Genomic DNA, 26515 nt, shown 5'->3' with positions numbered 1-26515 from the left:
CCGTTGATAAACCATCTTTACATAATTAACTCGCATTCTATTTTTTTAGAAAAACAATCAATAGCAACCAACACGTAGCCATAATTTTTGTTCCACTTTTTAAACTTTTGCATATCCATCAAATCTACCTGGAGCTGGCTATTTTTATTTAGGACGACCACCGTTCCTGTGGAATTTTCGGTTGACAGGCTAATGTAAACAGTAGGCATCGAGCCCCTCAAGAATATTATTGGCTTTTCCTTGGAAACATTTTCTGGAAGGTTTTTGTGAAACCGCTCGAGCCCCTAGGCTGCTCAGTGCACTAGGATTGAGATAGTGCTGGTCCATCGGAAACAGGCTGAGTAATTTTAGGTACCTCGTTGGCTTTGTCACCAGCTTTAGACGAATCTTCTATTTTATTTTCGTCACTGTCATCAGAACAGCAAGAAGAAACACAATTCAATTTCATCCCTTGTCCAAAATTTAGATTTACCGGCACACAACCCGACATTTTAAAGAACCTTTAGCCAGCGGCCTTTAATGCCTTGCCCTTTTATAAAAAACTTTGTCTGCTCTCGTACCCGCTCGCCACGGCGGCGTGGTACTTCTGCGCTTACAGCTTGGAATTTATTATCGGGTGATATTTTTGTTTCGTTTAGCGTTTGTTCCAATACGCGTTTACCGCGTTTCCCTTTTTCATTTGACGGTAATGAAAACACTGGGAGATCATATTCATCCGAATCATCCGAATCAATATCAGTCAGGTTTTTTCTTGATTTTTCTGCGTGATTTTGACGATGCTGTTGTGGCGCGAACTCTTTTCGCTTTTCGTTCGGTTAACGGTGTGGTTAAGATTGATGGAGTCGGAGTTTGGCGTCGTTTATACTTACGGACAGACTATCAAGGGATTACCTTCTTGAAGGGCTCAGGGCTTTAATGCCATGAACCGTTCTAAATTTTACTAAGTAATTGTGCTTTCTGCCATTCACTTAAATTTTGACTTGAAAGGATTTTTTGATGTCAAATCGCCAAGCGATAAAATGTTGTTCGCTTCAGGTGGAGCTTGTAAAACTGTCAGCTCGGCGGCTCGCTTCTTGATATCCCGCTCAGGCACAATATAATGTACCTCCATGACCTTAAATTAGAATTTAGCGCTCCGGCCAGAACACTTGCTAAAACTGGCAGCACTGCACCCAGAAAGCCACCTTTTGTGTTAATAGCGCTTTTTTTAGCTTTGTGGTACCGTCGAAGAGCTAATAATCGTATCAGCTTTTTCCACTCTTCGCGTACTTTCTGGTGATAAATTCCTTTAATATCCAGCTTTTTGTTACAATGATTCGCGACAGCTCTGCGATCTTTGGGGTTGAGCGACGAGAGAAACAGTAAAAACGAAGCAAATTCTTTCAAATGTTTGGTCATGCTGACGGCACTGCACAGAAATTCGGGTCGGTGTAAATTCTTGCTGTTTGAAAGTCCGTTTTGTTTTCTTGCACAACATGAGATCTAATACGCAAAAAATCGGGACAATTCGGTTTTAAATCCAAAATCAAAGGTTCAAATGGAGTAGCAGTAATCTTTTTGTACGCTTTTTTCAGATGCTTAAATCCTGTTTGTCTTGATAAATAATCGAGTTGGCTGTTGTCGCGAACATTTTTAAACAACACAATATACTGAGTATTTAAGGCAATATCCCGACTTGCTTTACCTTGCTTAAATAAATTCTGTGTGATATAAATTGCTGACAAATTTCTGTGATGTATTCCTTGCGTAAATAGTTTCGTGGCTAACTCACTACTTGCCATTTCGCCCGCCAGATCATCAATAATTAGCAGATTGCTTTCTGCTTTAGAAAAAAACTCCGAATCTAGTAAATCGTCTTTTAACCCTTTAACAAATTCTGTTGCTGGAAAAATCTTTTTAATTTCTTCGTAAGAGTTTTGCCATTGACTGTATGCTACCACTATTCTGGTTGGGACGACGTCCATTGCATTTCCTTTCAGCATTTTAAGAACATATTGTGTTTTACCACTCATTGTTGGCCCACATATTATTGCTCCGAAAGGCCATTGGAACCTGAGATCATAACCAACTTCTGGATACATGGCACAAATAACCAATATCGTCGCAACTGCGCACTTGAATGTGCCAATCGACTTGCACCAGCTTAATTTGAACAGAGACTTTATCACAGAATACGATCCTAAAAAATTCTCTTGTCTTTTGTGGCGCGTAATATATCCGAAAAAATTCCACTGCCAATTATATCGCAACGGTAAAATTACTGTCAATGGCGGACGCACACTGCGCGAGTCACGAAATTATGCAAAATACTTTTTGCGAAAGCTTATTGCTACGGGTTACAAAGGAGCACGAATAACAAATTATAAGGTTGTTAATATTATTGCTTCATGTCAGCTGCGACGACAAAACCTTGAAAATATTGGCCATTCAACTGGTGACAAATACTACGAGCCAGAGATATTTCCAGGCATGACAATAAAGATGAAAAAAGCCACATGTATAGTCTTTAATAGTGGAAAATGTAACATACTTGGTTTAAAAAAATTCGAACATATTGAGGAAGTCTATCAGGAACTTTGCCAACTTCTCAAATAGATTTTGCTCGAGCTTCATTTTGGAATTCTTTTCCATTTTCCTTAGCTGGTGATTCGACACTCTCCATTGACACCGCGTTGCTCCTCGGTACAATCGCAATCGTCTGAAAATTATACATATATGCAATATTGTTTTTTTTGCCAGGATTTTTAAAAAGGTACCAATTTCTTCTTCTGTTTCATAGGAGCTGAAGGAACTGTCCGAATCCGTATCGTATCCTGTAATTAAAGGTGCAGTTGACTTGTGGTATTACTCAATTAAATTTTTTTTTTACTTACCGGAGTCGTTGGGAGCGTCCGGCTGTTCATGATTGAGCATTACAATATGTCCAGGAGTTTGGTTACAATGCTTGCACGTATAGTTTTTAACTGTGAGAACGCATTTGATTATAACAGTCTATATCAACAAAATCCTGTGCGTGCATTTTGCTGCACAGCAATTTGTTTCACAGCATTATCTTTCTCGGTAAACTATTTTGCGTGTGAGAGCGCTTATATAAACACATGTCAAATTAACCGAGTCAAGTCATTAATGTCAGTGTGACGTTCGCTATGCGATTACTTTCACTGCTGTTTCTTCTCCGTTTGTCGTAGAAAGACATTTGTTTTCTAGGCAACCGAGTAGATAAAGCTGTGACGGTTAATTTTTGTTCGTAATTACTTTCTATTTGCCGAATCGAGATACACTAATTACCCGGTAGAAAAGACTGTATTTTCTGGAGCAGCTGTCGTTTGCGCGCTGACAACAAATGCGTGCAAAGGATAGATGTTCCCAAAAATACTCTTTAAATTAAACGAAAAACTTTGACTGATAAATTTAACTTCAAACTACTCTCTGCTTCAAATCAACCTGCTAATTAACCAAAAAAAACAAGGGTTAAATTTTTTGGAGCAGTTGTCGTTTACGTGGTAAACAACAATCGCACGTAAACGATAAATGCTCCAAATGATACCCTTAAAATAAAAAAACAAAATGAACTACTGCACAGTTATGGGTAATTCTGTTTCGATGAACACTTAAAATAACATAAGCAAATGGCACGCGCAGCGAATATATATTCGTTTTTTAATCATAATAATTCTGTAAGTTTTACTTCACTGTTGTAGTCGTTAATTTTATGTCCTAAGTAAAAGTTAAAAGAAATGGCAGTATGTATTAACGTCTACTTCCTTTTAGGGATTCCAAAAAACCCGCAACGAAACTGCCACAATATTTTAAGGATTTTGCCAGCCATAGCAATGTCTACAGCATCAAGTATAGAAACCGACTGGCTGTGGCCACCACCAAGTACTTAAACATCCAGTCCGACGAATGGCGCACTAAGACGGTAAGAAATGTTATTATGCAGTAACCTGATTATCAGTTGCATTTATTTACAGGGTAAACTGGTGCGCAAGTTCCAGAAGAGCGCTCTTGACCTTGCGTACATTCACCACCATCAGAAAACAATGTTCACTGCTATTATTGTGATACTGAAGAAGCTGTTGGACGTTGCACAAGCAATGGAAAAGTATCACATGGAAAGCATTGCAACTCTTTTGGCTTCCTGTCCGCCAGACAGTATGCCATCGTCTGATGAGGGCTACTGGATTGATGAAATATCAAATTACCCATCACACTACTCGCAGAAAATCACACGCATCATCGCTGACAACAAAAGAAACAAGACGAAACGAAATTGCTGGAGAAAAATTCGCGAACTCACATTGGAACGACCAGTGAACTTGTGCCTACCGATCAGCTGTCGGAAAGTGAGCTTAAGGCCAGAACCAAGGCGTACAAATCCTTGTGGAAACAACTGACTGAGCTGACAAACTCTGTATCAATGTATAACGACAAAATTAAGGAACACTGCCTCTCCCTGATAACTGGCTTTGAACATCTCAAATCAAAGCTAAACATTGAGAAGATGACCATTGGTAAGTGTAGTTCCTCTGACTTGTATTAAGTTTTATTTCACAGTTTATTGCAGCCCAGGAAGCGTTCCTTCCCATTGTCCAAGAAATGTCCACTGTTAGCACTCTCATTGCTGACCGATACCTGACCCAGTCTGAGAACGGACGTGATGTCAGCGCTGCTTTGAACAAACTGGATGTTGCCATAAACCTGGCTAAGAACGCGCTGCATGGTGTGATCAGCTTGTCTATGTGTATTCATTTTTTAATGTGGTTTTATTTCATTTTGTCAGGTGACCATCCGGAAGTCCGTGATGACCCACGCGTGGATGACATAGGAGAAAGCGAATCGCAAATGAGCACCTCGGACGATGAATAACAAGCTATTACTTACTGGTTTTCATTTTGCTGTTGGGCTTATAAACTATATAAAAATTCTGAATAACGTAATTGTTTTATGCGTCTTATCCGCTTTAGCTTTTGATGCTTTCACCTACTTTATACTATACCCGTACATAAATCAAATAATAATACAGTACAGTCAATGGTCAAGGGATTCCTTATACACTATAGAAAACTAGGAGTAAATATTTAGATACAGTCAACAACTAACGATTTAATCAGTAACTATGGTAATATTTTTGTAAATTATTAATACAAAGTATATTTTTAGTTTTAATTTTTTGCGGAATTTATTTACTTATTGTGACGTCACAAACTGCAGTCCGGAAGTCCAGTAGATAACTGGAATCCAAAATCCCTTTGCGGGACGCCGTTTACTACTCGCATACGAGGACATACTGTACAGCGAGGACCAACGCTAGTGTTGCCATTCTATTATACAACCCGCTAGGTCTTCGGTGATTTCAAGCTTACAGTCAAATACACACATTACGATTTAAAACCTGTGTCAGCAAAACGTCTACGCAAGCATTTTCTAGCTGGATCTCGCTACCACAGTGGGTAGTTGTTACTTAGTTTTTACAATTTCAACTCCAGAAATGCAAATACCAAAACTCAGGGCTGGTCACGCTTGGGTAAATCGACCACGTCGAAGTCTTTCGTTCCTTGTAAGAGAAAGCAAAATTCCGGTTCTCTTTTCTAGAAACGCTCGACATTTCGTGTTGTTATCCAAATACCGCCCGCACATGTTTCTTCCAAAACCCCCGTCGTTATGGGATGTGATATCGCGCAGTGCTCGGCTGCGTTTTGTTGCGAAGGGGAATACAACGCAAAATCTGTCTGTCGGCCCAGCCAGCGCCTTATGTAGCAAGAATGTCGTCACGGATCCGCATACTCCCCATGCCATTCGCTGGCCTCCTGAAGCCTTCATCAACAGAGGCTGGCCTACGCTGCACACTGCCAGACGACTCCTGGTTCGCCGCTATCCTAAATTGAGGATTGTAAATCACGAAATGTACGCATCATTAGCAGAGCCAAAACCACCGGACGTGCTGAAGGAAGACTGGAGAGATCATCACCGCCGCGTTCAAGAACTGCTCTTGCATAAGTCTGCAAAACGGGAACACCATGCAACATCTACAACGATCGCTCGAGAAGTTCCTCTCGACAAGTGCCTGATCCAAACCCGATCCACGCCCACGCCGTTAACTAGAAATTTGACGTTCGTTACGCGCATGCCTAATCGGAAATTCCGATCCAAACACGAGACAAAGTATAATCTAAATGAGCCGACTATTGTCAAAGACAAGCTTCCTGATGGATGGAAAGAACGCCACAAAATAAAGCAAGAGCAACTACTCTCTACGAGAAACCAGAAAGCGGTTTCAAATTTTTCCTGTAATACAACAGTTTCAGTGGACGACAGAGAATCTTCAGCCGGCCTGTCGATTGGCTGTCTTGTAAAGTCGACTGATGAAGTGCACAAAGGCCGTGAATATCTTGAGAAACAAACAATGTGCTTGGACAGAAAAGTACCAGTTGTTGGTGGGGAGTACAGACCTGCAAAACAGTGGATGCATTATCATGCCCTTGCTGGCAAATACCTCGGTAAATACAATGTCCTGAATAGTATAAACTAAAAATTAATGACAATGAAGCTTTCAAGAGACTGCTTCTGCTACGTCTGCATTGAGACTTGATTGCGAGCAACTCGCGCTCAAACTTCATGAACTGCAAAAGGCCTTTCATCATTCGGAAAAACGAACGGCGACCAAACTGAACATTCAAATTGCCAAGTGCATGAAAGAGCTGAAGATGGACTTGAGTGAGTTTTTGCTACAAATCATTTGGTGAGTTAATCGCATTCTTTATCTGGGCCCAGTATCGTTATCGTTCCGATATCGCTTATATGATCACATATATGTAGCTCATATTATACATTTTTCAGCAATTCCACATCTCCAAAACTGCCGGACCAAAAAAGCATACAGCCGCTAGACGTCGTGCCTAAAAATAATCCCAAAACATATCAACCGGCCCGGTAATCCCATGCTTATTATACGCTTGGTTTTTATTTGATTAAACACAACAATCTCAAATTGCTTAAATCTATTTTTAGGCGGTTCTGCTCGGCAGGAACTTTAAGAGCAATCAAGAAGGTCGCTTCCGACTACCATATTTTACGAACTAACGGCTGCAGGTTGCAGAATGTTGAAAACCCACCGGTATGTCACTGCTTTATAAGGACTTTGCGTTACGGGGAGCGTATAAGGTGGCAGCAACACTGAAAATTCCCATCGTGACTTACGGTTTGCTAACAAGCGGTAAAATGAGCAGTTGCCGATAATTTGTAATCCGTTTGAGATGATTTTAGCGTAATAATGTAAACAACTGTGTTCGCTTGGAAATGGTTGAAAAGCGTTGACATTTTGTATGACCCAGGCCGGCGCATTCGTGAAAAGGACATTGATTGTTTAAGTACAGTACGTGCATTCAAAATTCATTAGGCTATCCTTTCTAGGGTTTATGTGCTGGGTTTTTTTTATGAAGTTTTGTTACTTTTGTTTTTTTTTTGTTTTTTAAGGCTGTTTTTGTTTTTATAAGCTACTCAGGTATTTTTTTAAAACAAAAGCCCAGGCTTTTTCACTGCAGTGTGTGCACTGTGTGGCACAACCAAAAGCTGTCTCGCCGCGTTTACTGCAGCAAAATACTCGTAGCTTTGTGCCCGACGTGGTATGCGCCAAAATACAGAGCTTGAAATTCGGAAGCTACAGATGTGAGCTCCTGCGGTGAGGCCCAGAAATAGTAGACTTTCTCTCAATTCAGTTGTACAGCTTAATTCTAAATTCTTCAGACTAACGCCTCATCTGTAGTTAATAAAGAGGAAGAAGAAGCAAAGTAGCCGAAGAGATTTTAACCGCTGCCAGGCGATTACCATAGAGTTAATATCATATTAGCTGTGTGTGCAGAATTATCTCACACAAATTCTGTCGACGACGATCCAGGGTTAACCGCTTGCCAAACGCGTATTGGCAGATGTTTAGTGCCATGCAGTTGCCAATAGTAGGCGCCACTGGCACCTTTTACATCCTGCCGACTTCGCGCACTTACTGTATTTCTTTTACTGAAGCGGTTGCACGCCTCAAGGACGCTATAGATTTATCCGATTGTGTCGATTTCATAACTTCTTTCCTCCCGGTCAAGCCTTTCTTCGCCCATTCACATTATTACGGGTGCAAAAGAAATCGGTCGTTCTCTGTATGCAGTTAGGGAATGACTCTAATAATGCTACTGTGATTGGTTTGATTCAGGAGAAAGGTGTTCTTAAGTTTAATCCTAGGTAGACAGTGTTAGTGCGCTAAGAATACTTAAGTGCTTTTAGCTGATGTATAACCTACAAGCTATTCTACAGAGGAAACCAGCAATCTCGCAATTCCGTTCCCCAAATAGCAGGATCCGCTCATTGCAGACGACAAACAGCGGTGAGAAAGCTGTTTGCAAAACGGGTGCGACTCCCAAAAAACTGCCAAGGTAACCCCGCTTCATTGCTAGCGATTGCGGGCAGCAAATCTGTTCAGTTAAAAGCTAATAAACGTCGTCAAAACTTTACTTGATTCGATATTGGCAACATAAGATTTAGTGAAGCAATTAAATTTTTGTAGAGTGTAATGCAACTTCTGCAAAGCAGCAGTTTACTACAGTTACATAGCCATCGGATTCTCAGCTGGAATATCAATCGGCATAACTGGTTTACAGTTTTCATGTTTGCTACAGCCTTGAGCTACAGCTTAAGTGCTATATAACTCTATCGAACTGGTGTCAAAATTAAAATTAATACGAACTGTTACTTATATCTGCAGTGCTGGTGAATGCTCCATACATAGGTGTGCTGTTGATACCAGTGGACCCGAAGGCAAGCTAACTATAAAAGAACTAGGCATGCCAACTAAGCACTACTTGCCAAAAGACCCTTGTCTATCCCCAACGATCCCAAGCTTAAAAAATGGAGAAGACGGTTTGACTGAAACGGATTTCCAGCCACGATTTACCGAAAATCCTATAACGCAGCGGTCAAAAGCTGAAAACGCAGAACTAATATCCTATTTGCTGCAGCGAGCCACCAACAAGATTAGAAAATACAAAGATAATACGAAAACATTATGTACATATCTAAAACATAGCAACCATGCCATGAAAGTATCCGCTGTTCGGCGGGAAAAATTTCCCATATAAATTCAGTTTTTTTGTTTGAAAAGAATGCAGTTATAGTAAATAAACAACTACTAAAGACAAAAAGTTTAGAAACGTGCATGTCGAAGGCACTACCGAAATTTTTGTGAATGGAATTTTATCGTCGATATAATTTTCTTGCTAAATTTGTGACAATCCTTTGCTAACCTTGGTGCTTGGATGAGCAGGCAGTATGTACTTTGCCATTCGCTTTCTCGGCTATTGAAGTTTTACAATGTCTCACGTGAAGTCTGAACCTGGTGCTGTTTCGTTTCGAAAATTAGCTAACGAAGTTTTGGGCTACGATCGATCTAGTGTGGTGCTAGTTTTCTTCAGATTGGTTTGTTTGCAAGAACTCAAAGTTGTACAGGTGTTTTTGCTCTTACAATAATCTCTACCTGGAGCCCGCTTCACATAACATATAAACCGCCGCCGCCGAATAAAGAAAAAGTGCGCCCAGTTTCGGCGGCTCAGATAATGCGGGCTAATGTGATGATTGGCTCGATTTCCGTACATGTACCGCGTTTTCTTATGCTGGCTGATATAAATGTGATCTCTCCATAAGTAATGCATTAACGGTGCACAGAAGTGGTTTTAAAGACTACAGGTTGTAACACCGTAAAGCACTAAGGGTCGGAAGATTCAAAAAGCAGAATTGTATTACTTTTTACTACTTATATGACAACTTTGCTATGTGGATCAGTACATATACAGCAAACTAGATTCTCTACAAAAAGTTTTTTCATTTTATTGCACTTACACAACTCCGCTTTTACAACGCATGAAAAATAAACAAAATTCTTGATATTTTTACTATAAAACGCAAATGTTGTAGTACAGTATGTTCACCCCCGATAACTGGCCCCCTAACATCGGGGTGCGTGAGTGGGCATTTGCCCCCAAGGAGCTGTAATGGTTTGGTCTCATTGATTTCCACCATCCTTCATCCGTTCTGGTACTTTAGTTTGTACTTTTACTTCGATACTTATTAAAGGTTCCGTTCAGTACAGTATTATTTTTTCATTTATCCACCTAATGCATAACTTTATCAGAATTATTCCGTGTTTAGTCGCTTGGTAAAATAACCTAAAGAGTTGCTCTTACTCGGATCTTTTTCTAGCGCAAACCGAGAGCTTTAACTGCAAAAACGCTTTATGCCTTGAAGGCTGATTATACTTTGTGTTACCGCAATGTCAGTCGTTATAAGGGAGACCTCGGGGTATGGAACTTGTTGCCGTCGTGGAAAAATAAGCTGCTCCTGGCGTACTAGCACTCTTCCATAATTGAATTTTACTGAAAGAAGATCATATGGCATGAAATCATAAGATTCGTGGAATCCTGGACTGATTTCTGAAAAGCGTTTCATAATTGGCTTTTCGTCCGGAAGGCAAACACGGGTTGCACTGTAGACTTGAGATGTTTCCAGTTATCGGAAACAAAGCGTCAAAAGCTTTCTTCAGCTATCAAAGTGACAAAAACTCGTCGGTTTTGCTGTTTTGATAGATTTGTCTTTCTTGTACACTTGATCACGACCACAATAATAAAAAAAACTACAAACTCGGAAAAATGCTGGATGCGGAAAGAAGCGAAGACAAAACCGCCTTGGAAGGCCTTGGTGCACTGCCAAGCATACCTTTTGATCGGCATCACATATGGCCTTGGATGTTAACTGCACTACCATCACTCATCATTGGCTGCTTGTCGCTGCTCGTTGTACTTTATTATTTAAAAGCTCAGAAGCAAGAACGGCTGCGGGGAAATCGTGGATCCTTTGCCAGCGAAGTTATTCAAGACGCTCAAATATCGTTTGGAAATCTACATGAAAGGTCAAAATTTCTAAACTCTAAAGCCCGCCAAGCTTGCAATAATCTTGCCATGCATCATACGGCTTCTTATACCCAAGCACCAGTTTTTACAAATGACGACGACGAGGATCTGGAAGATGAGGACGCCGTACTGTTTTACATTATGGAACACTGTGAGTCAGAGTATAACTTTGGTTTTTCCTAGAACCTTTCGCTCGACTGTGCCATGGAGTCAAGCGACGTGCAGGAACAAAAATCGTTAACATCATCGAGAAGAAAATCTTTTCAATGATCACTGTTTACAAAAAGAGGCAAACATTTGAAACAACCAGAAAAAGGACCGCGATTTCATGCACGATATCCGTTTCCAGCTCAACCTTTGCCACTCTCCAAGAGAGACTGGCCTCCCATCTCAGCCGGCTTCTCCAAGCACATAAGGTCCAGGATAGTCGGAGCAATATCACACAGAGCTGCTGAATGTTTTATCTGACGAAACTTCCGCTTCGTGTTGCACAGAATGAAAGGCACTGTGGAAAGACAGAATTAGGCGCAAACACTTGCTCAAGAATTGCAATAATAATCATACTTTCATACTTACCTTTGTTAGTTGTGTGCGCCGTGTGAGGCTCATTATTTTTCTCAACCATCTGTTCAGCATTTCCATGATCGGCCGTTATCACCAATACGTAACCGGACTTTTTGCAAGCTTCGAAGATTTTTCCAATGGCACAGTCTAAGCTCGATAAAAAGGCATTAGCATCTCAGTAAATAACATGTTCACATTACCAGACAAAATTTTATGTGAAACTCGTGGACTTCTTAAAATATCAAGTTTCTTCTTAAAATACAAACCAGTTGCTTCTACAGCTTTCACCGTTGCCTCATAGTTTCCTGTATGGCCCACCATATCTGGAGGCGCCAGGTTGCACATGACGAAAGCATATTTTCCTGATACAAGAGCATCAATCACCTACGCAGATAGGAAATTAAAATTAAAAACTGCCAGTAAGGCGTTGGTAACGCTGTCCCAATGTTCCGAAGCATTTTACGAAAGACGCAAATCTCTGGATGCTTCAAGCCCACCATTGCTAGATCGCACCATTTGGCAATTTGCCAAAATAAATTGGTATAATTATGAGTGGTTCGGGATCAAATTTGGTCGCGAAGAAGGTTTCAAATACTTTGACCTGGGGATCCAGGTGTTGGTGCGCTTGAACTACTTTTTTTCTTCATACTGTCTGTGAAAAAACCATTAAGCACCCACTTTATCAGCAACACCAAAGCAGCTCATTTCTGGCTGCATGTCGTAGGTTGCAACTTTCGGTGATTCTACCAAAACCCGGTCTTCGCGCATCACTTGTTTTTCTTTTCCACCATTGAAGAAGAACGTTACATGAGCGTATTTTTCGGTTTCTGAAAATCACGTTTCAATTAAAATAATTGTCTTTTTCAAGTTAATAAAATAAGGTAAAGCAAACCTGCACAATGAAACTGCCATAGATTCTTGGACGATATCCAGTCTGGTAATGTGCACTGCACTTTTACTGGGGTGTATAGCAATGGAAATCTCCAGTCTGAATTGTACTGCGTCATGCAGGCTATATACTAAATGCGCAAATAAAACAGTCTTAGTAAACTTGGTATTGCACTTGACTGAGCAATTACATTGTCATCATGACCAATAAACAAAATTTACAAGGTCCCGCGGGTGCACATCAGTGGGAAAGTTTCTTTCTAGGCCAAAAGTCTCGACTATCTGTCGCATTCTATCCGAACGGAAATTAAAGAAGATCACAGTATCGCCGTCTGGAAAAAACAAGGCGAAGGCTATGGTAATAACAAATTAAAAAAGCCATGAGCGCTTTTTGGATTGCTCAATATGTCGAAATTTCACAGTATTTCACGTGCAGCAAAAACTCTTTGGCAAATCTCTGCTGCGACCTTTAGCAGCAATCTTACCATCATTTTGATAAGTAACAAACAAATGTTTACTTGTTTACAGTAGCGAATATTTACTTATTTACCTTTTATCCGATTGTCGCCGCGAATCACGATAGGCGTTAGAAATTCATCTAGCAAACGCTCCGTTTCGGCAGCGGAATGATGACGCGATATCAACTAGGACCAAGGTACTAGAAGCCGCACTTATGCAGAAGAAATCTCATTAATAAGTCAGTGAAAGGCAAACCTCCAACATGCCATTCACATCATTCACAACCTCTCCTTCGCCTTTGTATAACGCATTAAATGCTACTTTAATTCGGTCCCAGCGTTTGTCCCGGTCCATTGCATAATATCTTCCGACGGCGGTCGCAATTTCTCCATATGCGGCATCGTTCATCTTCGCTGACAAGGCCGTTAAGTAACTAACTAGAACCCAGCGGTTAAAGCATTCATTTCTTTACTGCAAATAAAATGCATGCTTGCCAGAACTTGTTGGGCTTGTATCACGGCCATCAGTAATGCAATGAACAAATGCTTTTTGAACATTGTTGATTTTGGCAGCATCAAGCAGGGCAAAGAGATGATCCATGTGCGAATGCACTCCGCCATCGCTCACCTACAGGAGAGGGTGTTGTCGGAAGCAAAAGTGCTGTTTACCGCATAACTGAATCCAAGCAGATTCAAAATTCAAGCATATTAATGCCTAATTAAGCGTGGTTATTTTTGAGAGCACAAAGAATACCATGAAATCAAGATTACTGTTAAATGAAATCAAAGTGCATTAACCATTGCTGCACAAATTTTCTTGAGATTACCAGGCCAACAAAGTGAATTCTTCCGCCAGCTAATTTGGCTCGCTCACAGGCTTTAACAAATTCAAGGTTCCGTTCAATTTTATGATTTTCGACGTCCAGACTTATCCGAACAATATCCTAGAAGCAGGAATATGAAAGTTGTGCACTCCAGTCAAGCATTCTATTCTAACAGCATTCGAACTACTTCCCTGTAATCACTGGAGTGAATGCCACAGTATGTACCAGTACACCGAGTACAGTATCAATCTGATGTTCTAATCAGCAAAAGCCTGAAATCTTTTAAATTTATTGCTCGGGTAAAGCAAGTGTACATGCTCAAGTCTGCTTTAAGAGATAATTTACTAAATGCTCCCAAAATCAAGAAAACGTCGGCCACCTGCAGAAAGGTAAACAAACGGGTTGATGGTTGATGCTTCGAAAACCATTCTCTAAAACTGTTCTGCCGGTGACAAACGCCCTAACGCCGGCTGCAGCGAGCGGTCACAGAGGACAAAACGTAGTCAACTTTTATCAAGGAAAAGAGTCGCTTTATAAAATTAATAGAAAATTACTAATCCTACAAGAACGACCACACCTGAAAAACAATTCGTCCCGCTCCAATGTTCAGATGACCGACTTCGCTATTCCCCATCAGACCACGCGGAAGTCCCACAGCTAGCCCGGATGCCTCTAATGTGGTATAACGTTCTTTGTCTTTCGATAACTCAGTTAGAACTGGAGTATGTGCGCTCGCTACGGCATTCCCTTCAAGAAAATTGAAGCGTTAGTTTACACCACTGCAATTAGGCAGCGCAGAAGCATATGAGCGTAACAAAAAAAATATACCATTTTTTTCGTCAGATAATCCCCATCCATCGATAATTATCAGGCATACTTTGCTATCTTTTGTTTTGGAAGCCATTTGAGGAAGGCAAGGACAGCTCGTTTTCATTTACTACAACGAATAAGTCCACACCAAAAGGCGGACGCTACCATTCGCACGTCAAAATGTTTTGACGCTGACGTAATAGCAAATTAGACATTTAACGTAACAGACAATTATATCTACTGTCAACGAACACCTGAAAACATACTGTGCGCTCCCGTGCTTAGAATTCCAAAACAATATTTAATGTCCTGTAGTAAACCCCAGGTACAGTATGTTGACAGGAAAACAATATCAGTCGTTAACTTAATAACTTTATCTTGCGTGGCTATTTTCGTTTCCAAAGGGTTAAAGCTGCTGTTAACTTTGCAATCTTATTGCGAATATTTTGCAAAACGCATGCGAATAACCATCTTAACTTCTCACTGAGGTGATGTTTTCTGATGCTGTGTAATTCCCTGGCTACGAGTAACGGAAAGTCGCATAAGAGCCTGTAGGTGCGACTGGTGCGTCATGCGTGCACGTTTTATAAGCGCTCCAAGCTGAGCTGCCTTTGCTATTTATGGAGGGTGAGATCACATTGTATCCTTGTGTTGCACAAGGCTGATCCTATTCAATCGGGAAATCTTGTAAAATGGAGGGAAGGAGCGTAAACATGCTTATTAGCAATCAAGAAAGATAAGTATACATAACTTCAGAACTATGTATTTTGCATAAGTATACACAATGCGGTATCGCTATTTCAGCAGGGATGTACACAGATGGCGCTTGGTGGGATCTTAGTGATTGCCATTGGTGACCCGCCATTTCGTCGACTGAAATTCATCGACCGTCGCTAAATTAAAGAAATCATGGGCCCGTTACGAAGTCGAGCTAGCGTATGTCAAACTGTTCTACTTTTCTTAAGTTTTTAAGGGGTTTTTAATTTTGTTAAGTTCGAACAGAATTTCCTGGTTGCCTTAGGCCTTTTAAAGTTTCGTAGTCCTTGTGAAGGTCGACGCAGTCTTAGTGGCCATGCTGCCGATGAGCCGTCTGATGAATGTAGATTCGTGAAGTGAACCGCAAAGGCAACAGTAAAAAGATGCCACTTTCAAGTCCTTCATAAAAACAGATTTTGGGAGAATGTGAAGAGCAAGCGGTACTTGTTTGGCCAAGCCGTGATAAATGAAGACTGACAGTCACTGACTGAAGAAAGACAATTTCCGAACCCACTAAAACTTGCCAAATATTAAACTTCCAAGTGCAGTACTCAGTACTGCATAGTAAAAAATGCAGCTAATATAGTACTCATACTAACGTAGCAAATATTGATGTGCTCACGGATGGATCCTAATCCATACGGTCTGTCAAGGTTAGGGCGAGCAGAATCTTTCACGAGATTAACAATTATACGTACACAAGCAACGACCACATTTTTGGAAAGCTGACTTTAATACTTGGCAACTGTAAGTTTGTGACAACGCATCGATCTATGGCAACGAACAGCAGTTTATGCAGTTTCGACATTTTTTCGGTAAATCGCAAAATTTATTTAGCAAAACTTAACATCATTTAACGAAATATCATTTAGTCTGCTAGGAGCGGTACATTTTGATCACCAACATCATGGATCGCGTAGCGTTTTTTTGTGCAGCCATCGTTTTTGCAATTGCCACTTACCATTGCGTTATCGTGAGCGGTCAGGCAGACAGCAATGTAAACGCGGCGAACGGTACGAGCGCAGCCGCAGCCGGCAATGCCTCTAGCTCAGCTAACGGTACAAGCGGCAATGGAACAGCTGGTGGCACTGGAACAAGTGTCACCGATTTTTCGTGCGCAACTGGTTCCTGGCCAGCCACCACACCTGCTCCATCATATCAATGTATTTCTTCAAGCACTCTCGGTAAGTGTCATAAACTGTTTGTGTCCCTAAAAGCCTTCGAAACTTACAGAACCAACGTGCTTTCAGGTGTTACTCTTACGGGCTGCTCAATAAACACGACAACCAACGCAGATGGTACTCAGGTTTGCACATGCAACAGCCTGAGCGGGTACTCAGGAGGCACCCCTCCAGCAATAAGTTCCACAAACCCCGTCTATATTAAACCTGAAATTTGTTCAGCTATGACCCCTGGCACTTGTGATTGCCCAGTTGCCAGCAGCAATTCTACCGCTAAAGGAGCCGCAGCAAAAGGAAACGGAACCAGTAAGTAACCTAGCGACAATATGTGCAGATGATTACAAAAATCTAAAATTTATCAAGTGCACATCTGAATTCCATTGCAGTGATCAAAAGTGCACCGTTATTCCTTTTCCTATCTGCCATCATAGCACTGCTGGACAAAATACTGCGGGAATAAGAAAGATAAAAAATCTACCGTCCGAAAGAGATCCATATGCCGCTTAACGATTAGCGGCATATGGATCTCTTTCGGACGGTGGATGTTTTATTTTTCTTGATTTATTTTTCCCGCGATTTTCAGTTGAAACTGCATGCTTAGAAAACTTTCATCATGTTTATTTTATGTCAACGCGATAACTTCCTTCGGTTTTAAAGGATGACCCATCTCATTGCTTCGATATATTCAAAATGCCTTTCTGCCGCATCAGACTTCCCAAATTATAAATAAAAGCTGATTTTTGAAATAGTTTTGTGTAAGTGATGCTCCAATTTCCCTTTGAATCATGTGTAAAAAATTATAGCGATAACTCTTTGATGATTAAATTTTGTAGCAGATGACTACGCCATCTCTGATCTCCTAATATTGGCAAAATTATGCCTTGTTTTTGTTGCTGTACGTGCTCGTGCAACGCTTTATTCACTCAGTATAGCCAGTGATGTTTAACCGATTTTTCATTGATTTGAGCAGTTTTGCGGCAAACGACGAGATATAATTATAACTAAAAAACTAACTGATATTTTAAGTTTTTGCAAGCTAAATGTCAGTGTGTTGCGCTAAACCGTTGGGGATAGGTGGTCATATTTTTAGTATACTATCGCCAAATGCACAATACGTATATGCAAATGTAAACATATTATCAGTACAAAGCTAAGCGCGGCATACATTGGGATTCATTCATTCGTTACGAATTTGTTTGTCCATTTTATCGGCCAGCTGCCCTGCTTTCAAGTTGTATAAAATCAGTTTGCAGAACTCTTGCTCGAAAATCTGCTGCAACTTCTTCAAAATTTTGCACTTCGTTCACTTGCCATTTCTTCTCCGCCCTTGTGTGCGAGCCGTGAACTATGTTCGTACCGTTTGTCTTCAATATTGGACTTCAATTTGGTGTTAACACCAACAGCCGATAGCGATATGCAAACGGGTAGATACGTGTTTGTAGTCCACTCCGTGCTTGGTTGGGATCAATCTGGGTCATCCCAGTCGCAGCCTGCATAATTGTGCAAAAGTCAGTTAAGAGCGTCCTAGACCGTACCTTCGCAGGCCTAGCAAGTGTGTTTAGCCTGCTAATACAGCATTCTTATTTTACTTCATATTTTGAAATGGTCTCTGTGGTCCCGTCAAACTATTAAAGCAACACACCACGGCATCCTGATCATATGTATACAGGAAAGAAATGCTTTGCCTCCGCGTTTGTTATGGTCCACGGTCGGTTGAACGAATGATTTAGATCTTTGATTAGTTTATTTGCAAACTGCAAAAATGTTTTATCAGGCAGGCTTCCACGTACTTGCTATCAGTACTTACCAAATCAGATTTCAAATTCGTCACGTTAGAGTTTTCAAAACATCGTTAACCAGCAATTTTCAGCAACCAGGCAGGCTGACTTTCTTAGTGGAAAACTTAGCATATGTTTGGCCCACAAAACAGTCTAACCAGTCGTTCAGTTGGTGTTAAAAAGGTTTCTACAACTGCATAAATCAACGAAACCAAAGAAATAGGATAGCGAGACGTGAACACCTGCGCCCGATTTACAGACAATGAAAGGGCTTGGGAACATCTTTTGATGCAAGGTTCTGCTAACAACACTGCCGTACTTTGCGACTGCTTTAGGCCTTTCTCTTTCGAAAACGGCTCGGTTCTTTTCAAAAGGCCTAATTGATCGCTGCTACTGTTTTTGCTCAGTCTAAGCTAATCCGGAATAGACCTTTGTTTAAAATGTTTGTTACTGCCCTAACGGTATGCGGGCCTGACCTCTTAGCTGCTCTGGTCACTGTACACGTACACATTTCGATCGAACATCGAAGACTGGCCGTAAACTAGCAACAGATTTTTTTGTTACAAGAAGGCAAATAAATCATCGGAATACCGACAAGATTGTGCGAAAGGTGGTCCTTACGCTGTATAAGTATGCAACAACCACAACAACAACAAAACTAGGTTGTGCGAACATTTACTTGACAAAATTGTTACGTCTGTTACTTGAAGCACTGTGGGTACAAATACCGACACGACAACCCTATTAGAAATTTCTCGGGAGTCAAGGAGAATCGCACAACCAGAAATGATATTCTTGCTTACATTTTATTATAATGACATTGTTGTAATATAACTTTCCGAAGCGTATGGCCAACTTGGATAGTAAACGCTTTGGCAGCAGCAGCACAATGGACCGTAGTAATCCTTTTAATGATAGTGACGAAACGTTTATGAAAAAACATGGTTATGTTTTGGGTGCGACGCTTGGTAAAGGCAGTTATGCGAAAGTGAAGTCGGCTATGAAGGATAGAGATCGAAAGAAAGTTGCCGTCAAAATTATGGATAGAAGGAAGGCGGCAAACGAATTTCGGGAAAAATTTCTTCCACGAGAAATCGCCATCGCACCGGATTTGAAGCACCCAAATGTGGTGGAAACATATGCTGTATACCAGAACAAAGATAAAGTGTGTCCGTTTAACCACTTCGGTCACCTAGTTTGTATTTTCTCGGAGTAATTATTGTCTATAATAACTACAAACTTTAATTGTCTGTATTGTGTAATTTTTAATATTAAACTGGTTTGCTTCTTTCAAGATTTACATGGTAATGGAACTGGCCAGCGGAGGCGACATGCTGCGTTATGTGCGAGCCAGAGGCGCACTAAATGAGCAGGCTGCAAAACGGTTTTATGGTCAAATGTGCAGTGCGTTGGAATTTCTCCATTCTCGGAACGTCTGCCACAGGTTGTTCTAAATTCCTGCAATGAAAGTTTAGGTGTTCATGGGAGTTTCTTATTCAGAGACCTCAAATGCGAAAATCTTCTGTTAGATGGAGAATCTAACATAAAATTGTCAGATTTCGGATTTGCTCGGACCTTCAAGACAGAGAAGGACCAGAGTAGTACGTTCTGCGGATCGGCTGCGTACGCGGCTCCCGAAGTTCTACAGGCGAAACCGTACGACGCCCGAGCCTACGATGTATGGAGTAGTGGTCAGTGTGCAGCTTTCTGCAACCATAGAACCAGTTGTACAAATAATCACATTATCCATAAAACTTCGGTTTTTCTTCTTTGCCTAAACGGCCCAGTTAATCTAAAGTTGCCCTTTTACTTGTTTCCGTATGTCGCTTTGTTTTGTATAGGTGTGATTTTATTCATCTTTGTCTGTGGATTTATGCCATTTGACGATACTAGCATCAGGGAACTAATCAGGCAACAGAATGAGAAGCTAAAATTTCCTCGAGGATCGAATATCAGCCGAGAATGTCGGAATATTATTCGCCAAATTTTGAGTGTTGACCCGAGGAAGCGGCTGAAACTGTCGCAGATCCGAGAATCGGAATGGATGAGTCGTGATTTTGCTCCAAGTAGCTTGCCAGATGAATCAGAGGAATGCGCACCAGCAGCCGGAAAATGCAACCCATTGCATGGCACGGATGATGTCCCACCTGGTGACAACACCGATATCAAAAGAGAAAAAGAAAATGCAATGGGGGGTCACGTTTCTGGATCAGGTGAAAAGAAAACACATGAACTGAACAGCTTTCAAGCAGCTAGCCACACTGCACGACCGTAAACCGTTTATCCTGTGATACTTCTAAGTACTTAGATTCTGTCTAAAATTGATTTTCGCGTCGTAAGTTTATTGAGCTTGTATTCCGTAGAGCTACTAAAAGTATCACTGCGTCTTAAATGTTTGAGCATTGTGGGTTGGTATTGTTGGCTACGCTGGGTTTGCAACTGGGCTTGCTTGAACAACGTTACACCGTTGCAGGTTTCTAAAAATTGCCATTAAGTTCTGTGAAATAAAGCGCAATCTAGCTTTTTGAAACGGCACATGTTCTTAGCATACGTCTTTCAAGTGAAAACTACGTATAAATTTGCTTCTGATTTTTCTTGAGTGATTGACTTATCTGTACATACCGTATTCTGTAACGTGCTCTTTTTGAACAATAGTGAAATAACAAAATTTTTCCAAATAAATATGGAATCATGATGATAGCTCTTAAAAATTGAACAGACATTACTCAGTATCCCGTATTTTTATTTTCCTTGAATGAATGGACAACTGGAAAAGAGCAAACTGCAGACCCGGTTGGCAGTTGATACGCTTGCAACCCTTTATGCAGTCTGGGCGAAAGCTCTGCTTGTGTCGATGCGAAGCCTGCAATAAAAGTACTTAACTATAACTAACTGCAATAAATAATTTCTAAGTGATCCCCGACGTAGCTATGACGTCTCGCAAACACAGCAAAAGCTCTTATATGTAAATCGTGAATATTGAATTGACCCATCACATCTCAGTCTTTTAATCAGTGAACATTTTTTATATATCGGTTGTAGTAGCTCCATAATATTTTAATTTTGTTACATTATTGTCAATTGTCAACGCAACGCAGCACTGCTTTCCAACGTTGGAGAGAGTAAGACTCGAGATACAACGAACGTCTCCCTCGTGAATGCGATGAAGAATACTCCTCCTGTGATGGTTATAGCAGGTGATAAATTAAATTTCTCCTTTTTAACCGTTGATGACTTGTGGGATTGATCTAGGGATTTGCTACTCTAAGGATTTTGCCGAATGTGAATGGATGTTGAATAAATTTCAACAGAGGTGTCCTGCCTGTAATACAAAAAAGATTCCCATGTTAAAGGACGAATGGACGGTAAAAAAGTCATTTTTTGTGCATCCTGCGGCTAATTGTTATTATTCCAATTAAGTCTGCAGGGTTTCATTGAATCTTTGCTTGGACATCGAGGGTGGCAACACAATCCATCCAACGACGTTATCGTTTACCGCGAAGCGTTACAACAACCGTTCCAATATATTGGAGGTGTCAGCTCTTTCCAATTGTACCTGAACCAATTGTTTCATTTCAACTGTAGCAGTATCCCTTTGGATAATATCGATGGATATGTCGCTGACAATCACTCAGAAGTCTTGCGGTTGCGTGATTTTTATAAGGCGAAAGCAGATCCTGAAAATCTATGGAGAGTATCAATTATTGCTACCAATCATTTGGAAATTATTCCATTGCGGCTGATTAAACATTTTGGAGAGAAAGATATTCTTGGCGGAGATAAGCGCGTTCATTTGACAGTCCATAATACTTCTGCAAAATTTTCTGAACGGCATGGGTTTGAATGGACCAATGCCGGTATTGCTGACTACATGGACGACAACAGCCATCACCTTAAGCAGCTTTATGCCGCTATGTACGAAAGAGATTTGCAAACCGCCGTAGCCAATCAAGATCTGATCATCGTACTATGGTCCATGCGACAAGAAATTTACAAAGCACTAGAAGGGCGAACATACGCTCTGCGCAGTGGGATGAGTCAAGAACTTTTGTTTCTCATTGCCCAGGAAATACACAACGAGTTCGCAAACATCAGCAAAGCCTTGCAGATCTGTGGCGATTTAGAGCACACTAAGATCTTGCTGGCTAGCAGCAGGCTACAGACGCCGTTGTGCGCGGTAGGAACATACTTGTATCAGAAACTAAACGGACGACTGCCGGCATCCCACATTCTGGTCAGCGCGGTAGCGCTGGATCGGAGTTATCGCAGCGCAATTGGAGAACAGCTTGGAGTTCGAACTGCTGACGTTTTTGGAACTACAGCCTGGGGTAACCTGGGCGGCACAATGATGCTTAATCCAACAAATGCGGAAGTGTATGAGCATCGCGGGGTCATCGAGTGCCCAAAAACAGTTAAATTCTCGCGGCCTTTGTTACAGGTGTTCAGTAATGCGCAAAAACTGCAGATTGATTTCTCTGTGGATGGGCCGATGCGACAACACTATCGAGAAATGTTGGAAAGTAAGTATGGCGAAGAGTAACGGCAGCTTTAAACACAATATCGCTACTAAATCCAGTACTCTGACTATAATAATATTGTACATGAGTCTGCATTCTGGACTTATGTACAATAACCGTGTTGCGATGACTCTCAAACCGTCACATATCACCGATGCTCATCATCGTAAGTGCTATAAAAATGGCAAGCGGTCTGAATCAGACCCATTCTTGTGTGATAACCGCTCGCTGTTTAGCTCTGCATCCCTGCCCAATTCGCGTTTTTGAACCGATAGGTCCTGATCACCTGGTCACCTCTCTACTTCCTATCAAAAGACACAGAGGAAGGCAGAGTTGGTCAGACTGGTCAAAATGCATATGGTCTAAGTTTCCACATGAATGGACAGTCCACTTTCCTTTCTCTTACAACCTTTTCTGTATGTGATGGTGCTGATTATATGTGATTTCGTTTCGCAAGGATCTGGTAAAAAGAAGGCCAGAGATGCTTTTTCATATCACGCGGCAGCGGTTGTGATGTGACGGTCGTTCTGTGATATGTAACTTTTAAAGATCCCCGCAACACGGTTATTACTTCAGTATACATCTTTGCATTGCAAACAGAGGCACGAAGATCCATATGAAAACTTGATAATTTTAAATTATTCTAGTGTGTTGTAGGAGCTTGACAATGACGATAATTATCATGTAATCCTTTAAAAAACTTTTGTGTGGAACAGCGCGGAGAATTTCGTGCCTCTGCTGGCAAGAAATGCGAAAAAATCACCAAAAGTATGCAACCTATTAATTTTGCGGGTATATTATGCGTATCTTAAGCTTAATAAGAGGACCCTGTCAAAAGCAGCTATAACAGTTGAGCTTTCATGTAATCAGGTACCCGGTGTTCATCGATATTGACAGCTGAGACCTGTGTGGATATTTTGAGCCAATGGTTTGGAAATGGCAAAACTTCGCATCAAATCCAAACAAAAACCTCTGTAGTCAAACCGTTGGCCGAATGGTTTTCTTTGGGTGTTGTGACATCCAGCGATAAAAACTGGCATGTACCACCCGGCTACGTTATTGTCGTACCAGTGAATTTCAATCCTGACGGAAAACATGTCGTGTCGAGCGAAAAAGAGCGTGACGAAATTGGAGTTATTTTACAAAAAGCATTCTTTGAACTCAAGGAATTCTTGGCTATGATGAAGCGTAACTTTGATACCGCATCATCGGATCTGGTGCTGATAAACAATGGTCTCCCGGATGAAAGCGCGTTACCGATGGTGAAGTCTCTGATGTCAGGATCCGCAGAAATGGAAAGTACTGGGCACGCTGATGCCATGGAAGAGGACACCACGGGTGCGCAATTGCAAATTGTGTTAAACGTGAGCAGTGACAAACTGGAAATGGTCGAAATAAGAAATGACGGTGATCAGATAAAGATAGTACTTTAATGCCGGCTATAATGCTTAATACTTACTTATAAGGAGCCAAATTAAGTTTTTGTTTGCTAACAATGAGATGTGCTAAACTCTCCCATGTCTCTGCCAGTCGGATAGACCAGTTTCGTTAAAATGCGGTTTTGTATACTTTTTGGTCGATGTTGCGTGCACAGGAAACGATAGGCACTCACTCCTTCCACTGGTTTTTACGCGCTTATCAGCAGGGCGCAATCCGAAAGAAACCGAGAAACGGCTGAAAAATGTACCGATGGAGGAATCAAACCCCGGCTACGGGCACCGCGACATTTTGCCGCGGAAAACTGGTCGCAGGACTTTTGGTCGCAGACATTTCACCGCAAGGCCATCTCGCCGCGCGACATTTCGTCGCAGAACATCTCGTTGGTAGGACTTTACGCCGTGAGACTTTCCGTCTCATGGCCGTTTCGACGCAAGCAAATCTGGCCGCAAGGACACCTCGACGAAGCGACATTTCGCCTGTCAGATAAACGATTTACAAAACATACAATTTAAGAAACCTAGAATAACCTAAGAATATCCTACGAAACACAAGAAACCCTAAGCCTTAAGAACCTAAGAAACCTAACAGATCTAACAAACCTAAGAAACCTAAGAAACAAAATATCAGACATGACACGGAAGCAGAGCGAAAAGTGGGGCAAATATCGCCTTTATTGGTAACAATAAAGCAACCACAAACAAACACAGAAAACCAATGCGGTATCACTGTGGAAAACGTAGCTGCGAGCGCGCAAGTCAGTATCGTGATAATGATGCAGCGTGCTGCAGGTATGCAACAGCTGATGCCGTAAAGCATGGAATTGCTCGTAAGCGCTGGGCTACGCCCCCAAGAGTGCTGGTGCGATGCGCTGATTGGTCAGCGAGACAAAGTGAACGCTAAGTAATCAGCGTAATAGCGCGGCTTGAACGGCGTTGCCGTGTGCGGGCGGGCGACAGAGAAAGCCACAAGAGGTGTCTACCGCCTCGAGTGAGCGGTCTCTGACATGCCTCTGGGCGGGAGTGGGAGCTCCTGCGAGCACCTTCCGACTCTGCCACTGGCCAACCCGGTAGGGTGCCAGGATCCGATACCCGGTAGGGCCGGATGCCACTTTGTCTCTATACCCGGTAGGGTTGCTACCTCCAGACCCGCGGTGCAATGCACCGAACGGCCGAAATTTGGAGTGCACTCTGGTTGCTGGGGGTTCCAGTGTGGTTGAAGGCTTGGTTGGTCGAACAAGTAAAAAAAATAAAGTTTATAAGGCTCATTGATTAAACATGGAAATAGAAAAATCACAATTCCAGTGAGAATTAAAGTAAAGATCATAGTTAGAGATCCCAAAGCCAATTCCTTTGGTTAATGGCTAAATAAAAACATCATCTTTGGTTAATAAAGTCTAGAAAACCAGGTTTGGTTAAAAAACTAGGCAAAACAAAAGGGCTTATTCCGACTAGGGTTACCACAGGGCCAATGTCCACACGGGTCCTAGTCAACGGTCCGCTTTATCCGATGGGATAGGTCTGGTCCTGTGGATCCGGGGCGACGGTTCCCAGAGATGTACACAGGGGTCCAGTGAAGTAAATCCAGCGGTGCGGTATGAGGAAGGCACGGTTGCATGCGCAAGGACAAGTTGTCCTCTTCCTGGTTCAATATGGTGGACCAAGCCCGGTTGGGCGGTCCATAGTGGGCCAGAGTGATGTCTCTGGACAGGAGAGGTGCTCCTGTGACCAAAATAGTATGCTTGGACCAGTCCCGTTGAGGTGGTCCATTTTGGTCGGGTTTGGCCCTGCATGCCGGTTTGGTCATGCGCCTCGGGCCAAAAATCTTCTAAGTCCAGGAGGGCCATAATGGAAAAATTTTCTAAGTCCCAGGACCAAGGTGGTGTGATGGACCAAACCCGTTGGGGTGGTCCACACTCGGTCTCTGACATGCTCTGGGCCGGGATACGAGGTTCCATTGTAATTTGGCTCGCCTCCGGCTGGTGTGGGACGTTGGGGTCCTGTATGGCCAGGTCTGGCCCTCCGATGTGGACTTAGTCGTTTTTTGATGAGCCACGTCGTTGGACGGGCCAAAAGACTTAGTCGATTTTTGGTGGGCCATGTCGTTGGACGGGCCAAAAGGACTTAGTCGTTTTTTGACGGTCCAAGGTGTATGGCGGGCCAAAAGGACTTAGTCGTTTTTTCGACGGTCCAAGGTGTATGGCGGGCCAAAAGGACTTAGTCGTTTTTTCGACGGTCCAAGGTTGCAGACCGGTTAAGTCTGGTCCGCCTCGCTGGCCGTGGGCCATGAGTTAGCTACCATGTCCGATGAGTTGCCATGTCAGATAGGCAATTTCTCTGAGACCGTGGCCATA

The 26515-nt window shown here is 41.9% G+C and overlaps 5 protein-coding genes and 3 long non-coding RNA genes across 16 annotated transcripts; 5 read left to right on the top strand and 3 right to left on the bottom strand.

Annotated features, from left to right (window-relative positions):
* Positions 1-2274: 2274 nt before the first annotated feature.
* Positions 2275-3261, bottom strand: LOC129595681 (uncharacterized). Its single transcript, XR_008691354.1, has 3 exons — positions 2874-3261; positions 2757-2813; positions 2275-2698 (listed from the first exon to the last, which is right to left on the bottom strand). It is a non-coding gene; the product is annotated as an uncharacterized LOC129595681 (long non-coding RNA).
* Positions 3262-3777: 516 nt separating this feature from the next.
* On the top strand, positions 3778-4869 carry LOC129595658 (uncharacterized). The gene is made up of 4 exons (XM_055492728.1): positions 3778-3922; positions 3975-4514; positions 4568-4723; positions 4784-4869. The coding sequence occupies exons 2-4, from the start codon at positions 4421-4423 to the stop codon at positions 4867-4869; spliced, it is 336 nt and encodes a 111-aa protein (XP_055348703.1). The 5' UTR covers positions 3778-3922; positions 3975-4420.
* Positions 4870-4893: 24 nt separating this feature from the next.
* LOC129595656 (uncharacterized) lies at positions 4894-9541 on the top strand. Of its 4 annotated transcripts, XM_055492726.1 has the most exons (7): positions 5393-5527; positions 5596-6500; positions 6559-6742; positions 6841-6933; positions 7012-7117; positions 8305-8423; positions 8753-9540. In XM_055492726.1, exons 2-7 carry the CDS (start codon positions 5639-5641, stop codon positions 9123-9125), a joined length of 1737 nt encoding a protein of 578 aa, XP_055348701.1. In that variant the 5' UTR covers positions 5393-5527; positions 5596-5638; the 3' UTR covers positions 9126-9540. The 4 variants fall into 4 exon arrangements, with proteins under 4 accessions (XP_055348700.1, XP_055348702.1, XP_055348699.1 ...); XM_055492725.1 differs by having other exon boundaries at positions 4894-6500; positions 8777-9541; XM_055492724.1 differs by having other exon boundaries at positions 5297-6500.
* Positions 9542-10978: 1437 nt separating this feature from the next.
* LOC129595713 (2,3-bisphosphoglycerate-independent phosphoglycerate mutase-like) lies at positions 10979-15842 on the bottom strand. Its single transcript, XM_055492799.1, has 12 exons — positions 14512-15842; positions 14261-14430; positions 13687-13803; positions 13355-13487; positions 13116-13297; positions 12952-13045; positions 12624-12733; positions 12406-12532; positions 12192-12340; positions 11780-11897; positions 11526-11660; positions 10979-11454 (listed from the first exon to the last, which is right to left on the bottom strand). Exons 1-12 carry the CDS (start codon positions 14615-14617, stop codon positions 11300-11302), a joined length of 1596 nt encoding a protein of 531 aa, XP_055348774.1. The 5' UTR covers positions 14618-15842; the 3' UTR covers positions 10979-11299.
* Positions 15255-17270, top strand: LOC129595716 (uncharacterized). Of its 2 annotated transcripts, none has more exons than XR_008691358.1 (4): positions 15255-15429; positions 15515-16433; positions 16500-16736; positions 16817-17270. It is a non-coding gene; the product is annotated as an uncharacterized LOC129595716 (long non-coding RNA). The 2 variants fall into 2 exon arrangements; XR_008691359.1 differs by having other exon boundaries at positions 15415-15429; positions 15496-16433.
* Positions 17271-17832: 562 nt separating this feature from the next.
* On the bottom strand, positions 17833-18691 carry LOC129595717 (uncharacterized). The gene is made up of 3 exons (XR_008691360.1): positions 18238-18691; positions 18020-18184; positions 17833-17920 (listed from the first exon to the last, which is right to left on the bottom strand). It is a non-coding gene; the product is annotated as an uncharacterized LOC129595717 (long non-coding RNA).
* Positions 18692-18782: 91 nt separating this feature from the next.
* Positions 18783-20729, top strand: LOC129595715 (testis-specific serine/threonine-protein kinase 2-like). The gene is made up of 4 exons (XM_055492800.1): positions 18783-19373; positions 19504-19652; positions 19709-19899; positions 20050-20729. Exons 1-4 carry the CDS (start codon positions 19056-19058, stop codon positions 20481-20483), a joined length of 1092 nt encoding a protein of 363 aa, XP_055348775.1. The 5' UTR covers positions 18783-19055; the 3' UTR covers positions 20484-20729.
* A 256-nt stretch (positions 20730-20985) lies between these two features.
* LOC129595712 (uncharacterized) lies at positions 20986-24325 on the top strand. Of its 5 annotated transcripts, XM_055492797.1 has the most exons (6): positions 20986-21405; positions 21461-21573; positions 21636-22582; positions 22647-22728; positions 23383-23493; positions 23596-23729. In XM_055492797.1, the coding sequence occupies exons 1-5, from the start codon at positions 21372-21374 to the stop codon at positions 23419-23421; spliced, it is 1215 nt and encodes a 404-aa protein (XP_055348772.1). In that variant the 5' UTR covers positions 20986-21371; the 3' UTR covers positions 23422-23493; positions 23596-23729. The 5 variants fall into 5 exon arrangements, with proteins under 5 accessions (XP_055348772.1, XP_055348773.1, XP_055348771.1 ...); XM_055492798.1 differs by lacking the exon at positions 23383-23493 and having other exon boundaries at positions 23596-23657; XM_055492796.1 differs by having other exon boundaries at positions 20990-21405; positions 21636-22728.
* The last annotated feature ends 2190 nt before the right edge of the window (positions 24326-26515 follow it).

Source organism: Paramacrobiotus metropolitanus, unplaced genomic scaffold, assembly GCF_019649055.1.
Source record: "Paramacrobiotus metropolitanus isolate TYO unplaced genomic scaffold, Prichtersi_v1.0 Parri_scaffold0000081, whole genome shotgun sequence".
NCBI classification, from domain to species: domain Eukaryota; kingdom Metazoa; phylum Tardigrada; class Eutardigrada; order Parachela; family Macrobiotidae; genus Paramacrobiotus; species Paramacrobiotus metropolitanus.
This window is presented reverse-complemented; position numbering and strand designations above follow the sequence as displayed.

Bases quoted from the DNA above. Each gene is read 5' to 3' on its own strand.
- LOC129595658 (XM_055492728.1), top strand. From the start codon at position 4,421: ATGTATAACGACAAAATTAAGGAACACTGCCTCTCCCTGATAACTGGC. The intron at 4,515-4,567 runs GTAAGTGTAGTT...AGTTTATTGCAG, and splicing joins CATTGAGAAGATGACCATTG to CCCAGGAAGCGTTCCTTCCC. The intron at 4,724-4,783 runs GTGTGATCAGCT...TCATTTTGTCAG, and splicing joins GGCTAAGAACGCGCTGCATG to GTGACCATCCGGAAGTCCGT.
- LOC129595656 (XM_055492724.1), top strand. From the start codon at position 5,492: ATGCAAATACCAAAACTCAGGGCTGGTCACGCTTGGGTAAATCGACCA. The intron at 6,743-6,840 runs GTGAGTTAATCG...TACATTTTTCAG, and splicing joins TTTTTGCTACAAATCATTTG to CAATTCCACATCTCCAAAAC. The intron at 7,118-8,304 runs GTATGTCACTGC...GCTATTCTACAG, and splicing joins AGAATGTTGAAAACCCACCG to AGGAAACCAGCAATCTCGCA.
- LOC129595713 (XM_055492799.1), bottom strand. From the start codon at position 14,617: ATGAAAACGAGCTGTCCTTGCCTTCCTCAAATGGCTTCCAAAACAAAA. The intron at 13,298-13,354 runs GCAAGCATGCAT...GCTGGGTTCTAG, and splicing joins TACAAGCCCAACAAGTTCTG to TTAGTTACTTAACGGCCTTG. The intron at 11,455-11,525 runs GTAAGTATGAAA...GTCTTTCCACAG, and splicing joins GGCGCACACAACTAACAAAG to TGCCTTTCATTCTGTGCAAC.
- LOC129595715 (XM_055492800.1), top strand. From the start codon at position 19,056: ATGGCCAACTTGGATAGTAAACGCTTTGGCAGCAGCAGCACAATGGAC. The intron at 19,374-19,503 runs GTGTGTCCGTTT...GCTTCTTTCAAG, and splicing joins TATACCAGAACAAAGATAAA to ATTTACATGGTAATGGAACT. The intron at 19,900-20,049 runs GTCAGTGTGCAG...TGTTTTGTATAG, and splicing joins CTACGATGTATGGAGTAGTG to GTGTGATTTTATTCATCTTT.
- LOC129595712 (XM_055492794.1), top strand. From the start codon at position 21,372: ATGAAGAATACTCCTCCTGTGATGGTTATAGCAG. The intron at 21,406-21,460 runs GTGATAAATTAA...GGATTGATCTAG, and splicing joins TCCTGTGATGGTTATAGCAG to GGATTTGCTACTCTAAGGAT. The intron at 21,574-21,635 runs GTAAAAAAGTCA...TTAAGTCTGCAG, and splicing joins TGTTAAAGGACGAATGGACG to GGTTTCATTGAATCTTTGCT.